Source organism: Protopterus annectens, chromosome 13.part0, assembly GCF_019279795.1.
Source record: "Protopterus annectens isolate FY-2018-M chromosome 13.part0, PAN1.0, whole genome shotgun sequence".
Classification (NCBI taxonomy): Eukaryota; Metazoa; Chordata; order Ceratodontiformes; family Protopteridae; genus Protopterus; species Protopterus annectens.
The window spans coordinates 169,451,651-169,466,046 of NC_056747.1; the positions used below are offsets into that span (position 1 = coordinate 169,451,651).

The following is a 14,396-nucleotide window of genomic DNA, read 5'->3' on the forward strand; positions in this document are numbered from 1 at the left end:
AGACATGAAATTAGTGGTATTATTGTTTCCAAACTGTGGCTGTGTTGAGACCATATGTTTTTCAGGTACCATTGAAGTTTCCTCATATGCAGCTTTGCACATGGGATTAGTAAGATGCAAGATGCCATGAATCCCACAGCCTGCAGGATTTTCCTTGCAGTCAGCCTGGTGCAATTTGCTAGTGCTCTGAAGTATTGAGTTAGTTGCCCCTGCTTCTCTGGCGTGAGGTAGGCCATCTGGGTGTTTGTGTCCAAGCTGGCACCCAGGAAAATTATCTTCCGAGAGGGTGTTAGCCTTGATTTCTTTTTGTTGACTGTGTATCCCAGAGAGCTCAACAACATTATTACATAAGCCAGATGTTTCAGAAGAATGTGCTTGCTGTCCGCTTGGATCAGGCAGTCATCCAAATAAGGGTGTATTTGTATCCCTTGAAGTCTGCAGTAGGCAATTACTGATGCCAGGCATTTTGTGAATACTCTGGGTGCAGTAGATAAGCCAAAGGGCAATGCAGAGAATTGATAATGGGTTGAACCTGCAAGAAATCTGAGGTATCTTCTGCAATTTTGTCTGATTGGGACATGCAGGTATGCCTCCTTGAGGTCCAATGTTACCAGCCAAGACTCCTTGCCCAGCATGGGAAGAAGTTGCTGTAGAGTGAGCATCTTGAATTTTGGTACAAGTAGAAATGTGTTTAGGATGAACAGGTCCAAAATAGGTCTCCAATCTTTTCCCTTCCTTGGTACCAGGAATAGCCTGGAATAAAAACCTTGACCTTGTTCGTGCGTAGGTACCTCTTGAATAGCTTTCATGTCTATGATATCTGTAATTTGCCTTTGTGCCTCTGCCCTTTGATTGTGTGGCAGGTTTTGCATGCCTCTCATTTTTGGAAGGGTGTGAAAATGGAATCTGTAGCCTCTGTTTATAATGTCCAGGATCCATTTGTCTTTTGTGACAATATGCCAATTCTTTGAAAATAATGCCAGCTTTCCTCCTAAGGGGGCTGCCATTTGAGTCTTGCTTGGCATGCAAAGGGGAAAGTCATTGGGATTGCTTTCTGAATGATTGCGAGTTATCCTCACCACCTCTTTGTGTAGGAGCTTGCCATTGTCTGCCTCTAAACGATCCTTGGGACTGTCCTCTGCCCCTCGGGCGCCTGTATCTGCCTCTTTGGGGTCTGTCCGTGGCTGGAAAGGACCAATTTTTGGAAGGCCAATTTCTACTGAAACGTGGGGGTTGTACCTGTAGAAAATATTTCACAGTTTGCATTGATTTAGCCTTTTCCTCCATTTTCCTTAATACCTCCTCAGCATTAGCACCAAATAATACATCCTTTTGAAGAGGGGCATCTAGTAATTTAGCTTTGACATGATCAGGCAAGGTTTGTTCCTTGAGCCAGGCATGTCTACGTATGACTGATCCTGTAACAGCAGCTCTACATGAGGCCTCTAGAGCATCAAAACCACATTGTAAGGTATGCTTACCCACTTGTTCTGCACTATGCATCAAATCCTGCAACTCCTTCAAGTCTGGTTGTTCAGGTTGTGACATTTTACTTTTCAATTGTGATAACAAAAACTGTTGGTATTTTAGCATATGGAACTGACAGTTTAAGGCCCTCATGGTTAAGGTAGCCGAGGTATATACCTTTTTTCCCTACCTTTCTAAGGATCTGGAATCTCTCTCGGAAGGTAAAGGATTTTTAGCAGTGGAGGCCTTAATTCCCTTGGGGCCCTGAGAGATGGTTTCTGGGTCAGCAGCATGGCTTTTGTATAGAAATTGGTGTGAGTCAGGAACCCTGTAGTACCTGTCAGGCTTAACTGGGGTTGGAGGCAGAGAGTCCGGGTTAAGGCAGGCCTCCGAGTAAACATCATCTAGGATGTCCAAGACAGGAGGTATAGCCAGAGGCCTGTGCTGAGGTAGTAAGAGAAATTCCCTAAGCCTTTTCTTGGAATCTGAATAATCTTGGCCTTCCCAGTGGAAGTGTTCCCTTAAAGTATGCAAAGTTTCCCCAAATGAGTAATCCTCTGGGGGGGATACAGAAGGAATGGACTCCACTGCATCAGATTCTTCAAAAGGGGAGTAAGAATGTTCCTGATCATCAGAGTGCTCTGAAATAATGGAGCCCTGATCAGAGGAGGGGGATTCTTCCTCCACTCTGGGCCTTTTGTCCGGTGGGGGTTGAGAACCCCTGATAAGAGTAATTAAATCCTCAGCCATTTTAAGCATCTGTTTTTTAGGCATGGGGCCTGGAGATGGGCCCTGTGTAGCTTGTCTCAGAGTGCATGGCTGCTTTAGACTTAGTGAAAGCCTTGATGGAGAAAGAAGAGGAAGGTCTGAAGACACCTTGAGTGGAGGTAGACCTGTTCACATTTTGAGGTTCAACGCCAAGAGTGGCTTCGGTATCTGTAGTCGGGGTGTGGGCCGAGGAGCCTGCAACCTCAGGCACAGGAGACACCGCCAATGAAGTGTCGTCGGTAGTCAGGGGCTGCGTAGGCACCTCGCTGAGAACCGGACCACGTGTAGTCGGCTTTGGCGTGGTGTCGGTAGATGCCGCGGACCTCGTGTGTCGGTCCTTATCTTTGCGTTTTTTAGAAAAAACTGGAGTCAGAGTATCCGCCGACATAATATAGTTAAATGTTTTTCCAAAATAATGCTGGTCGAACTCCACCCGACGCTTAATGGTGCGTTTGTTGAATGTAGCACAAAAGCGACAGACCGAGACGTCGTGGTCTGAGCCTAAACAAGGTATACAGAGGGAATGGAAATCCTTATGCGGTATTTGCTTCCCACATGAAATACAATTATTAACTTTGTCTGACATTGGTCTGAGGCAAGAAAAGTTTCCCCAACGGGGTACTTAGCTTTCAAGAAGACTTCGGTTTCAAAATTTTCGTAATTTCAGGAGCTGGCTGACCGGCACTTGCGAACTGCTTCTGCTTCGGGCACCGCGCGGCAAGAAAGACTGGAGAAAATGGCGTCGGCTGGTTCTTTTATACCCCTGTCTCACTGACGTCAGGGAAGAAGCGATGACAACCAACGCCGACCTAGACTTTGGAATTTGGCCGACCGAGGACCCGCCTGACGGCAGGAGAACCCATCTGTTATGACTGCAGCTGTATGCACGATGAACATCTGTAATAGTATAAAATGTACACCTTGGGAACAATGTGGAGTTCGCTTCCAAATGATGCAAGATAATAATCAATCTCGAGGGGCTTTCAAAACATCTTTGAAAGAAGTCAAGTGCACTTGATTTCATGTTGTTGTCTAGAAGAATTTGAAAATCTCCATATGCTCTGTAAACATTAATTTACAAGCTGATTTGCCACTCACTACTGAAATGCCTCCCATTCACTGATTTGCAAAACTGCATATAGTAATTTTTACTGTTGATCAGGTTAGACCCACTAGACCAGTGGCCTTTCTTCAGGACAGACTCGATGTGGTATTCATACAGACCACATGGAAATGTGGCAGGGCACGATGGAAACTGCCACTATTCTTTTCAATAAGTGTTGTGAGATGTTTTACAATCACCAGAGCTACCACCAACTCAAGCAGATGGGACTTGCGTTAAATATGCCATCCAAAGGAGGGTATTTGGGATAAGTCTTTACCTGAGTTTTCACTGTAGTACTACTGTTAATAGCTGCATTGTGACTGAAAAAAGTCAGCAGACCAGCGCATCTAAGCCAGATAGGTAACTATTTTTCACTTTTACTTAAGGAATATGTTAAAACATATACACTTTTTACTACCATGATGCATCCTGCTCTAAACACTGTATAACCACTGGTTGCTTATGGATAAAAAGCAACACTGCTTGCAAACTTTTCCAGTAAAAGAGATCAATAAGTCATCCAATTAAAACTTGTAAGCAGCGTGGCCAGTTGGCGATATTTTGTAAACAGCATTTAAGCAAACAAATTACTCACCACTGATGCGAAAACATATTTTTGGTCCTTCTCCTGTAGGAGCAGCAACACATCAGTCAGAAGTACTGCAAGGGTATCTGTAGATCAGAAAACAAGTGCTATTAGACAAATGCTTGTCATTTTATCCTTTGAAGTCGGTTTCTGATGCAAGAGCAAGACAGAGCAACAACAATTTGCAATCAGACTTGTAATGAAGGTCCTTAAATCACCTACCATAGTCCTGTAATGCAGACACAGAACAGCATAGCTCCCTTGCGGGCATTTACCACTTAAAAGGTCATACTCTGGAAATTGTACTTGGCCTTAAAAAAACATCCACTGCTCTCTTATGCGTACACCTTGGTACTACTTAGCCAGCTCTGTGGCACCAATGGGATAGAGGCCTGCGTGTGGCCACAATGATGCGCAACTGATAAGTGATCTAACAACCAGTGGGGTGGAAAAGGAGGGTATGAAGGAGTGGCTGATGCTGACTTACCTACCTGTGAGGTGGTGGGAATGCAGACTGAGATGTTGAATGACTCCCTACCAGTAGAGTTAAGTATTGCAGTATGCAGAGAGAGAGTAAAACTTACACACCAACCAAGCTGCAATCATGCACTTACCTTACTTCAATGCATGTATGGATCGATCTCTGGGAATTTTCTGCATGTCAAACTGCAACAAAGGAGCACTGGCACCCAAAAGAAAAAAATTCAAAATGCTATGCCTGTATGACAACTGCTCCTTTCACTGATTCTCACATCCAGCACTCGGGGGTGGAGGCAAAAATGAGCAACAGATCAGCAGAAGGAAGGTGATGGTTATAGGCACGGAAAGGGTACCTACAAACAAAATTCTGATACTTCCTATAATTCTCTCTCTCTCTCAATTTTAGGTATATTTTAACTCCAAAACATTACCAGCTAGATATTCTCTGCTTCCCTTTGTGAAGCCAGCTCAGTGATCTTTCTTTGGAATGTGGGAAGAGGTTTAATTATACCTGTGAAAGCATGCATGCAAATTACATTACATGCACTGTCAAACACATTCCATTCTGCATTTCTATCTCCTGACACTCTCTCGTATTTTTACTTAGTTACTTGCTCACTACCTATATGGGTAACATTTCTTTCATCAAAAAGTTGTTTCATTGAGCTTTGGAAAGGCTGGTACAGCTGATCAAACATTAACGGCTGTCCTGACCAAGATCACGGAACAGCAGGGACTGGGGGTAGGCTGCCCTTTTCTTACTGAAGTGTGATATTCAAATTACAAATTTAGCAGGGGTGTGGAAGAAGCAGACAGGACTTGCACCTTGAAATAACTCTTTTTCCTAATGTTTTTGTTTTCAGAGTTTTAGGGATCAACCATTTGAGTTCAATCATTTACAGTACAGTGTTTTGACATTTAGCCGAAATGTCATACACTAATACATACACATTTCTATGCATTAGCAGGTTTCTTTAAATTTGTCTGTGCAGGATGTTCTGTGGTAGCATGGTTTCCTTATGTCCCATCTTCTTATGGCAGGCTTCTGCCTAGGTGTTTAACTCCTTGGGTCAGGGGAAACCAGCTAACACTTCACTGACAATGGGCTTCTTTGCAGGAGGTGCGACAGACCAGAACGGATCAGCACTGCTTGCAGAGACTAGCTTAAATAGTTTAAGACTTCCCCCAATATACTGGCTTCATGTTGTTGGATAGGGAAACAATGAGGCGTAGTCTCAGATGCATCCCCACTCTGTGCCCTACAACAGAAATGCCATCCATACCTGCTCAACACAGCAGCTTGAACTCAGTCTCCCCCAGGTTTATTAAGAAATGTCTTAGCCTCGACTCTCCAGCCGACACAAGCATCCTACAAAAGGGCCTCATAGAAACAGCAACTGGTGCCAGAGCCATGGCCTCAAGCTAAACGCCAAAAAGTGTATAGTCATCCCCTTTGGCAAAAACAAAGTGCCCACAAATTACCACATAGGTGGTAATCCATTAAGTACGGAAGAAGTAATTAGGGACCTGGGGACCCAAGTTGATAGCAATCTCTCATTTGAAAACCACGTGGCCAAAGTGGTTAGAAAAACATTTTATATAGCCCACCTAATCATGAAGGGATTCACATCTAGATCAGGGGAGGTCATCATGCCTCTTTACTCATCCCTCATCAGGCCCATAATTGAGTACAATGCCCCTTTTGGGATGTACCTTACCAGACACCTGCAGCAACTGGAAAGACCCCAAAAGTACCTCACCAAGAGGATCAAAGGGCTCAAACAGATGCCACATGCTACCTGGTTAAAGAAACTCCAGCTCTACTCAGTGGCATACTGCCTGCTCAGAGGCGATCTGTGCCTGACGTATAAAGCCATGTCCAACCCGGAATTAATGGACATGCTGCACCTCAGAAAATCCAAATCCCATCAAGCTATGCGCTCGAGAGACTTGAACATCAGCACTGAAATAAATAGGACATGCTGGAGGGACAGATTCATAACCCAGAGGCTCCCTTCACTCTGGAATAAAATCCCAGTCCAAGTTAGGCAGAGTCCCTCATTGACTCTCTTCAAGAGGAATCTTGATGAGTGGATGGGAGATCGTAGGTTTACCCCGGGTATCACTTCTGTGTCACTGTTAGACAGAGGCACAGTATACTAACCTCGAAAAAGGGCATAGCAAAATTAATTTAAAATGGGTGGCAAAAGCCAAACACACTCTGGCTAGGCTTATAAATGCCCTAGGGCAGATAGCCTAGTATGAACCTATGAACCTCTACAAGCACATTATCCCCAACTCTCCCCACAGAAAGGTGAGAAGGTAATATTTCAGCAAACCTTTTTTTACCTCCCATGACAGCTCTAGATGGCACATGAGCACCTAATCGAACTCAGGTCACCTAGGTCACAGACAGGTCTTTACCCCCCTACAACAACAGAGCTGGCTACTGCCCCGTATTCGTCCTAGAACCTCTGAAAGAATCTCGTCAATCTACTAATAGTGTCCCAGGCAGCCTGGAAAGACAGAATTTTTGTTGCATTTAAATAATAAAAACTGGCAAAAATCAGAGGGGGTACAGTTACAGTTTGTTCTGAACGGAGTCTGCTACCTAAGTAACTGCTTGAATTGCTCTTTTTTTTTTTTTTTTTTAATTACAACAAAAACACTGGCATGTTGTCCACAAATATTTCTGTCTGTAGGCTATGCCATTTTAAACTGTTCAATGATGTTCTGCTGTGCCACTTGGTATTACAATGGAATAAGAGCACATTGCAAATTAATACTTAGACTTAACAACATTCCTCTCCACCACATGGAATAACTGCACTCCTGCACATCAAATCGAATCAAATCAATGCAGAACATTTTCTCACCGAAAGCACAATGTACAGCTTCACTATACAACCCAACTAATTTCAATTCCTGCAGACTCGCATGAACGCCATCTCCCACAACTGAAACTATGCTACAGAAGTTCCAAACTACTTGCCTATGCTTCAGCTGTTACAGGCTGATACTTGCACTGTATATGCAGACTTATATATTACCTTATGAGGTGTAAAATCATGTATATACATACATATGTTTATTTAAGCACTTCAACATACATCCACTCATTATGTCAACCCTAAAGGGATCATCTCACTGGAACCTCTTGATGTCCTACTTATATGCTGCTGTATCTATTATATGAAGGGGGGTGGTGTCTGCCTCCAGTACTTGTACTTCCGGCAGTTTTACAAAAGATAAATGCTATGACAAAGGTACATGCGACGGCCTGCATCACTCACCATACATCAGCCATAAAAAGATGTCCGGTATAAAGCAGACATCAGCATTCACCTACCTCCGAACTTTTCTGCTGCCTGTTTGACTTCCAGCTCTGGTCGTCGCTCACTTAGAAAAGTGACCTAGACTTGTCTGTGTTCATATAAGTACCCCATAGGGTTTTTTGTTACTTTCTTGCTACTGTTTTGTAGGTTAATGTCAGGTAGAAAGAGCAAGTGTTGGTGTGAAAAGTAAATTCCACACACAGACTCACACATGCTCTGTTTATTCTGCCTACGCCCAGACTATGGTCATTCCACTTGCGAGATCTGTAAGGCCTTTCTACCAAAGACCCTTACGAGTCGACTCACTGCTCTTAAATTATACTTGGAGAATTAGCATCTAAAATGTCTAACTAGATACATGGACCCGACATCGGGAACTTCAGAGGAGCAGCTGACAAAAAAGGCCAAGAAACATGGGCCTGAAACTACGACTGCTCCCTCTCTTCCGACCATACCTCTGGAGGCTGATAAAGGCCCAGAGACAGACGGAATCTGCAGACTTTCCGCTGACAGGTACACCAAAGGAGAAGCTGTTAAGGAGGCTGCCAGCACATCTCAGAGGGACTTGCAGGTGTCTGACCTGGACGCCGGGGGACCATACCTCATCTCCGAAGGCCAGTGTGAAGTTTACCAAATCGTCGTCCAAGAAAACGTTTTGGATGTTGTAATCTGTCGTTCAACATCTGGCCCTCCTACTCTTCATCGCATCTTAGACACCTCTTCGTTGGTGGGCCCACAAAAGAAAAAACAAAAGACTAAACATAATGTGCCTTCTCAACAGACCATGCTGTTAGATCAAGTCTCTGACTGGCAGGCCTTTACCCAAGGCCTATTTAATGCTTTCATGACCTTACACCAGACATCTACGCCTGTCCAGGCTCCTCCAGCCTCCACTCCTAGGAGTAGGCCATTGGCTCATTTCCTCTGAGGAGGAAGAGGAATCTTCAGGGGATTGAGTCCCATACCTACACCTCTCAAATTGCCTCCCCTCTAGGATATGCTTCTCCAGAGGAGGAGTCAAATGGAACAGATCCACCTTGGGAACACATCACCTTTGGGGAGACAATTGTCTAAATGAAGGACTTTTTAAATGGGACTGCAGTCAGGCATTTGAGACCTAAAAGAGGTATTATGACCTCTTGCAAATGGAGTCCCCTAACCAGTCCGCTGTTCCCCCTGTCCATCCTGCATTTTTGAATGCATTCTTGGCTGCATCAAAAGCTCCAGATTCCCAAATTCCTGCACCAAAGTGCCCTGACAGATTTTATAAAGTCTCAAACCAAACAAAACAATTCCACAGTAGGCAGAAACCAGCATCAGTTTATTCAAGCAGAATTCTTCACAATGGTTAAGCGCTTTCTTCCCTGTATCAAGACTTCTTCAGAACAATTCACAAACGAAAACACAGTCCTTATAAAGAATTGTGAATTGCGTTTGTGAATTGTTCTGAAGTCCGGATACAGCGAAGAAAGCGCTTAACCATTGCGGAGAATTCTGCTTGAATAAACTGATGCGGGATTCTACATGCTGTGGAATTGGTTTGTTTCGTTTGAGATTTTATAAAGTCCCTGAAGATGTCAAATTAAGGCCCCCCTCTGCTTATCCATCAACTATTTCTGTTGCTGCAGATAAAACGTCAAAACTTCTTCCCTCCGCTTCCTTGTTCCCCTCCAATAAGGTAAGCAGAATCATGGAAAGACTGGGCCAAAAGTCTATACCTCTGGCACATTCGTTGTGAGAGCCATAAACTATCAGACTCGTATGGCAAAATACCCCTAGGCCCTACTGACAAACAACATTAAACAACTGGGTTAGTTACCCAATTTCCCCATTAAGGGGAAAATAACTAGCCTACTGAATTCCTACAGCCAAGTTACCAGACACTAAAGTGTAGTTATGATGTAGTGGAGGCTTCAGCAAGGGCAACTGCTTCAGGGTCGGTCATCAGGAGATATTCCTGGGTCAGGCTACAGCCCTTGCCAGATGATATTAAAACAAAACTAATGGACGTATCCTTAGACAACAAGGCCTTGTTTGGTTCTGTGGCTGCAGAGCTCTTCAAGGCCCTTCAGGAAAAGGGCAAAGAACTTCAGGACATCAGGCACATTTTTGTGTCCCCTGTTCCCGGTTTCCAAAGGAACTACCCTGCCAGAACAACCTTGTGAGGCGGCCTTCTAAACACGTCCTACAAAGGGAGGAAAATTCCAGGAAGCAGACCCCCTTCCAGGTATTCTCCCTCTACACCAGCTCAAAAGCAGTCTTTTCAAACCAAACCTGGTAGTCTGTGACTACCAGGCCTTAAGCCCAGCTTACCCCCCCTCTCTCTCTGTCTGTCCCTGTCCCTTCCTGCTTGGAAACAGATTACCCAGGACTCTTGGCTTCTCTCAGTCATAAAACAAGATATTTCATGATGTAGAGTCCAGACCAACCTTCAAAGGCATTCTTCAACCCCCCGCGATAACAAATGGCTTCTTTTCCTTCCATCTTACAGGGCCCTCCTGTCTCAAGGAACTATTCAAGAGGTATCCCAAAATTTAAGAGGGAAAGGATTTTACTCCAGAATCTTCCTTGTTCCCAGGAAAGAAGGTCCCTGGAGACCTATTTTGGATCTGTACCATCGAATATCTTTCTCAAGGTCCCCCCTTCCTTTGGGATGCTGACTCTTCCTCCTCTCTTTTCCCTGATTCGCCTTCAGGCATACATTGTGTCCTTAGACATAAAGGATGCCTACCTGTACATCCCAATCCACCCACATGTCAGGAAATTCCTTCGCTTCTCAGTGGGTTCTGCGCATTTTCAGTTCTGTGCTTTGACATTTAGTCTCTCTATGGCCACAAGGGTATTCACAAAGTGTTTAGCCTCAGTCACTGCCTTTGCCAGAATACAGGGTATCCAACTCTTCGGTCATCTGGATGATATCCTCATCCAGGCATCATCCCCATAGGTGGTTCAACAGCACCTGGACTACACCATCTTCCTACTGAAAGGCCTGGGGTTTACCATAAACCTTCAGAAATCTTCTCTGACCCCCTCCCAGGATCATGTGTTTCTAAGATGCAGGACTCTCACAGGGCAAATGATGGCCTGTCTTCCTCCAGACAAGATTCAGACCCTCTTATTTCCAGGGAATTCTTTCTCTCCAAGCACTTCCTGCCAGGGTGTTTCTAAGGCTCCTGGGATTCATGGCCTCCACCATTCCCATGGTACCCTTAGCAAGGCTACATGAGGAAATTTCAATGGCTCTTGAGGATAATCTGGAATCAACACCTGCACCCTCTGGAGTTTATGGTACCCTTCTTATCCTACCTATCCAGGGAATTAATGTGGTGGATTACTCAGACTGTACAAAATCCAGGTCTTCCCCTACAACCTTCTCCCCCAAACCAGGATCTGTAGACAGATGCCTCAGACACAGGCTGGGAGGGGGGGGGCTCTAGGAAACTGGAGAGTGAGGGATACTTGGACCTAATCTCAATGCAGGGAACACATCAAAATCAAGGAAATACACAACAATCAAGTGGAGACAAAGTCCTACATTCTAAAGCAAGACTTTCTACCATGATCTGTAGAACCTCCAGTGGTTCTATTTTACCTGTAAGAATTGATGAACACTGGCTTGTCACATTCTTCCATTAAGCCACATCTTTCTGCAGTCTCAGCATGTTTAACTCTATTCCCTCTTTTGGCTTCCAGGCTGGAAATCAAGGTTTTTCCTGAAAGGAGTACCGCACATTAAACCACTCAAGGAAGCCTATTCCCCCTCCTTGTGATCTTAATTTCATGTTGGAAAAGCTTATCTTACCTCCCTTTGACCCAGCTAAGGACTGCACATGGAAAACTATTCTTTTGGTGGCTATTACTTCAGCTAGAAGGGTCTCTGAACTGCAAGCCCTCATGGCGGCTTCTCCCCCTTTCACACTTTTCCAAAAGGACAAGGTTTTCCAATGTACAAACCCATCCTTCATGCCCAAGGAAGTTAATGAACTTTTCCTAAATCAGGCCATCTTATCTGCCTACCTTCTTCCATACACCACAATCCTCCAGCAAAAGGATCCCTCACTCCTTGGATGTGCATAGACAACTCAGATACTATTTGGCTAAAAAACAAATCCATCCATAAATCAGATTTCCTATCATCCAAAAGCCATGGGACACCCTGTTTCCAAGCAAACTATTTCCTCCTGGATCTCAAAAAGTACTTCTTTTTCCTACACAGCCTATGGTAAGAGGCTCCTCTTCCCAGAGAAGGCACACTCCACTAGGGCTGTGTCCTCCTCTGGGGCTTTCTTTAAGGGTTTGTATACAGCTGCCATATTAGAGGCAGCCACATGGTCATCTGTCCACACCTTCACCAAACACTACAAGTTGGATGTCATCTGCAGGTCCAAAGCAGGATTTGCCAGGGTCATTCTGCATGGCTTTGTGAAAAAGATCTCGCTTCCCCCTCCCAATCCTTAACAGCATGAGCTTTTGCACTCTCCCTCATGTAATGGATACAGCAGCATATGAATAGAAGGGCATAGCATAGTTGTGTAAAACCTTACCATAACCATAGATGTCCTTCTCGTCTATATGCTGCTGTATAGTTTCCCACCCTGAATTCCCCGACTCCTGAGTACCCAACTCTATAGTCGCTGGTACCTGGCAGCATTTAAGTTCTGAGGTAGGTGCATGCTGACGTCTGATTTATACCAGACGTCCATTTATGAGTGATGCAGACCGTTGCACATACCTTTACAGTAGCATTTACCTTTAGTGTTTTGGCCAGACATACAAGTTAACCGGAGGCAGACTCCCCCTCATGTAATGGATACAACAGCATTCTGTGTATGTTTTGTACCTGTTCGAGTGCTATTGTGCCAACACGTACAACTGTAATGTTTGACTGTTTAAGGAGATCTTCCACCCCAAGTCTCCTCTAAAACATGGGCATGTCCCCAATACAGAATACTCAGTAAACACAATATAAATAAACAATAATGAACATAAAAGCAATCCACTCTCCTACACAGCATAAAACATATTTATTATACTTTCGAGGGGGAGGGGGCCAAGCACATAGAAGGACAGTCCTCCTTTAACATACAGCATGGCAATAAATACAAGTATCAAGTGACAGAAAAATGAATGCATAAGTGCAGGCAACTCCAAAAGGCTGTGATAAGAAGCTTCTCAAAAGTTCACTACTACAGCAGATTTTCAAAAATACATCATTATACAACAAAACATATCATTCTGGTTTGCTGAATTTCTGAGTTGTGTTGGTCAAGTTGATTTCCAAAGGTGCTTTGGCTACCTACAAACGCTATTACATCTGTGAAGGTAGCAGACTGCAGGTGGTGGGAGATGTAACTACAGATCTAACACTGGGATCTCTCATCAATTCTTCAAAGTCAGTACCTCCATATGGAGATGTGTGCTTGAAGCAGACAAACACAGAGTGCTCCCATTTCATAAAGAAAACCAACTGTAACATTAATGCAGCAATAACGTTTACAAATTTCACAAAAAATGTCTCTTAGATCAACACAGCATCGCTACAAAGGCGGTAGAAGGGAAGGTAGCGTTACTGTTACCATGGTCTTTATTCAAGGATTAATAGTCAAGATAAGTAACTTACAAAAAACTCTGCTGCTTTCTTTGAGAAGGGACAACGTCAATAAATCATAATGGCAGCACCTCATGCAGTACTTTGCTACTGTGTGAGGTGGACAGTTACAAGGATCCCATATACCACAACCATAACACAACCGGTCATACTTCAAAGATTGAGCCTTCAACTTCTTATGAAAGTGAGGTGAACGTTCCAAGCCCAGCAGTTTTGAAAATATTCTGAGTAGACATATTTTTAAAATATAAACCACTACTAGATATAAAAAAACAAACACGACCCAAATCCAGTGACTCGAAAAAACTATGAAAAGTTTATTAAAACACCACTGGTGGCTCAGCAAAAGTGCCTTCAAAGGAGTTAAAACCTTACAAAATTACAAACCTTTTATAGACTTCCTTAAACACTTTTTACATCTGTTAAAAAAATACATTTAAATATCTAATTAAATTAAAACCTTCCAATTGTAATCCACATTTATACCAGCAGAGGTCAGAGTACCATATTTAAGAATGAATAAAGTTTCCTTACACAGAAGTTTTTTCTTAACCTCTGTATATTCATCTCGTTGAATAACTTTCTCTAAAACCGTACTCTGAAGTCACCCTGGATCCCCATTATGATGCTGTAAAGTGCATTGCAAGAGGCCTTTCAAGTTTCCCATTTTTATACCCCTTACATGTTCTTGCAATGACCCGTGGTGGTGGTGCTGCGGTAGCGTTGTCGCCTCACAGTAAGACACTGTCCGGTTCGATTCTCAGCTAGAGCGTCTTTTGCGTGGAGACATGCGTGAATGGGCGTACCTTCGTTGAAGGCTGTGCGTCAGGCCTGGCAAGCCGGTACGTAAAAATCAACTGCCAATCATTAGCGGACCGGAGTTCCGCTGTGGCGACCCCTAACTGGAAAAAGCCGAAAGACATAAACAAACATGTTCTTGCAATCTTAACTTTATCTTGCATTCCTTCCTCTGCAGGCTCTGGCTTTCACCCTCCCCTTCCCTCCTCACTCATTCTCTCAGACCTGTTACAACATGCTTAACTACCT

General features: G+C 43.9%; 1 protein-coding gene across 1 annotated transcript in view; it reads right to left on the minus strand.

Moving 5' to 3' along the window:
* Nucleotides 1-14,396, minus strand: part of ARHGEF18 (Rho/Rac guanine nucleotide exchange factor 18) — a 2,448,098-nt gene that overhangs the window by 551,136 nt on the left and 1,882,566 nt on the right. Inside the window, exon 22 of the mRNA XM_044090748.1 lies at nucleotides 3,936-4,012. Within this exon, the coding sequence (XP_043946683.1) occupies nucleotides 3,936-4,012 (77 nt within the window). The remainder of the gene's footprint in view (nucleotides 1-3,935; nucleotides 4,013-14,396) is intronic.